This window comes from Egretta garzetta, unplaced genomic scaffold, assembly GCF_000687185.1.
Source record: "Egretta garzetta isolate BGI_Z169 unplaced genomic scaffold, ASM68718v1 scaffold61, whole genome shotgun sequence".
Taxonomy (NCBI): Eukaryota; Metazoa; Chordata; class Aves; order Pelecaniformes; family Ardeidae; genus Egretta; species Egretta garzetta.
The window spans coordinates 525,805-527,955 of record NW_009258620.1 but is presented as its reverse complement, the minus strand read 5'-3'; the positions used below and the strand labels follow the sequence as shown (position 1 = coordinate 527,955).

Below are 2,151 nucleotides of genomic sequence, written 5' to 3'. Positions count from 1 at the left end.
GCTGTGGCGGGGCTCTGCTGGATGCGCGGGCCGCCGGAGAGCTCGGGAGTGCTGGTCTACCCGCCGCCCTGCCCGCCCGGGAGGCCCATCCCTGTGTGGGCTGGGGGGACCCAGCCCTTCGGAGCACAGCGCCGCTTGTCCCTCAGCACCCATCTGCCACAGCGTGTCAGCTGGGTGGCTTCCTTCTGCGGTTGGTTCACTGGTGGAAGGCGGATTTGGAGAGAGAAAGATGAGGGAACGTAAGCGTGAAGACCTTAGTCAGCAATGTTTCTGATAAATTGTTCTTGATGTTGTGTCTAGTGGCTAGCTTATTTAGGGAATTGGTGGACTCTTGTCCAGTGGCCCTTGTAAGGATTGTTGGCCTCTTGGTGGAGACAGCCAGAATCCCATGACCCACCTTGAAGCTGTTGCAGCTGTAACTAATGATTAAAAAAAAAATTTTGTATTCTGTCTACAAAAAAACTGGCCTTTTTAGCAAAGGTACAGCATTCTGAAGGCATTTCCTGCCTCTATGCATCTTGAAGTCTGACACGTTCAGTTTGTTAAAACACTTTTTTTTTTTTAGCAGATTTTAATGTCATGTACAAGATCACTTTTGCAACGTGCTTAAGTGAAGGGGAAGCTAAACAGTTCTGCAATGTAATTGATTTATTTGAGAAAACTACTTTCACTTGGATTAAAACAGGTATTTTCCAGAAGAGTTTACAGGCTAATATTGCCGTAACTCACTTGAAAGCAATGTGAAAGAGTTGGAGCTTGTGCTCATTTTTTTCTTCTCAATGCTGAGAAGCAGAAAGGCTACCTACTGACATACATAAATGCAAGTAAACTGGCTATCTGTAGTCCTTTGGTTTTCAGTAGTCTGTTACTAACAACATAGCTCATGGCATCAAAGTTCTAATTTAACTGTACCAAAAGTTGCAAATTATAAGTAAACTGTGATGAATCTTACAGTTAAGTAACGCATCCCCATGCTCACTCCTTGTTCCAGGTGCAACTCAAGTTTTTATTTGCTAGTGTGTGGAAGGGTGTATAATGGATAACAAGTGAAGTTGCAGATTGTTCAATCTGTAGCTATAAAATCAATGCAATTAAGGGAAAACCTTAGAACATTTTATTTAGTAAAACAGTAGGGGGAGCACCTGCATAAGAAAATATCCCATGAGAAATGGAATGTGAAATTCCCACATCTAGTGTGCACTTCCCACTTAAATCTTGATGTATCATGGTGGTCTGATATGTCCCAAGTTAAGGAACCTGAAGCTGCTGACCTAAGTTACAGCATTTTTTAAAAAAAATATGAAATGAAAACCAATTGACTAATCTTTGGATCATTTTGTTCAGAATTCTGATTCATCTCATATTCCCATGTGTTTGGATTTTTGTTTAAACTGAGAGCTATGGTTTCCATGCTACCTCATGTGTCCAACAGCTCAATTGTTAAGAAAAATACCAAACGTGGGAAGACCATGGTTAAAATTAGAGGACTTGGTAACTTTCTCACCCCAAAAATAGTGGTTGCTGTTTCAACATGTATAACAAGTGCGTCCTAACCATAGTTTAATCTTTCTGCTGACTGTGATGGGTAGTATTTATGTTGTCTTGTGATTTCCCTCAGCAATCAAGAGGTTACTCTCTCAAATTAGTTGCACCTGAGAAAATTAGAACATAAGAAATCTAGGGGGGTTAGGAGCAAATGGTGATACTTTTAGAGCTACTAACAGCTTAGGGTGATGTCTACTTAGTTGTGAACAACAGTTAGAGAAGTTGATTAGAGTGCTAGGTATAACTTCTCACTTGTGCTCTGTATGAGATGTGTTTTACTTAGTGTGCAGGGTAAATATTTGTTGCCATTTTATTGAAGTGGGTAAATATGGTTTTCTTGTTTTATAGGTCAAGAAATGAAAGAAGACCTCAAGAGACTTTTTTGCAAAGCTGAAATGCTGGCTAATGAACACTTAATTATTAGATTGGAAACCATTTATAAAGCTGAAGATAAGTTTAGGCTTCTGAAGGTCAGGTTTTCATTCCTTAAAAAATTGTTGTTGGAGGGGGGATTGTGTGGTAACCAATACTCTTTCTTTTTAGTAGAGTTAGTTATTTTTAACAGCACAGGCAAAGTGTATCCAAAAGCTGTAAGAAGAATGAGGT

The 2,151-nt window shown here is 40.1% G+C and overlaps 1 protein-coding gene across 1 annotated transcript in view; it reads right to left on the bottom strand.

Annotated features, from left to right (window-relative positions):
* The window catches only part of PEX10 (peroxisomal biogenesis factor 10), an 8,604-nt gene extending 7,631 nt beyond the window's left edge, over positions 1-973 (bottom strand). Inside the window, exon 1 of the mRNA XM_035903591.1 lies at positions 953-973. Within this exon, the coding sequence (XP_035759484.1) occupies positions 953-973 (21 nt within the window). The remainder of the gene's footprint in view (positions 1-952) is intronic.
* Between the last annotated feature and the right edge of the window lie 1,178 nt (positions 974-2,151).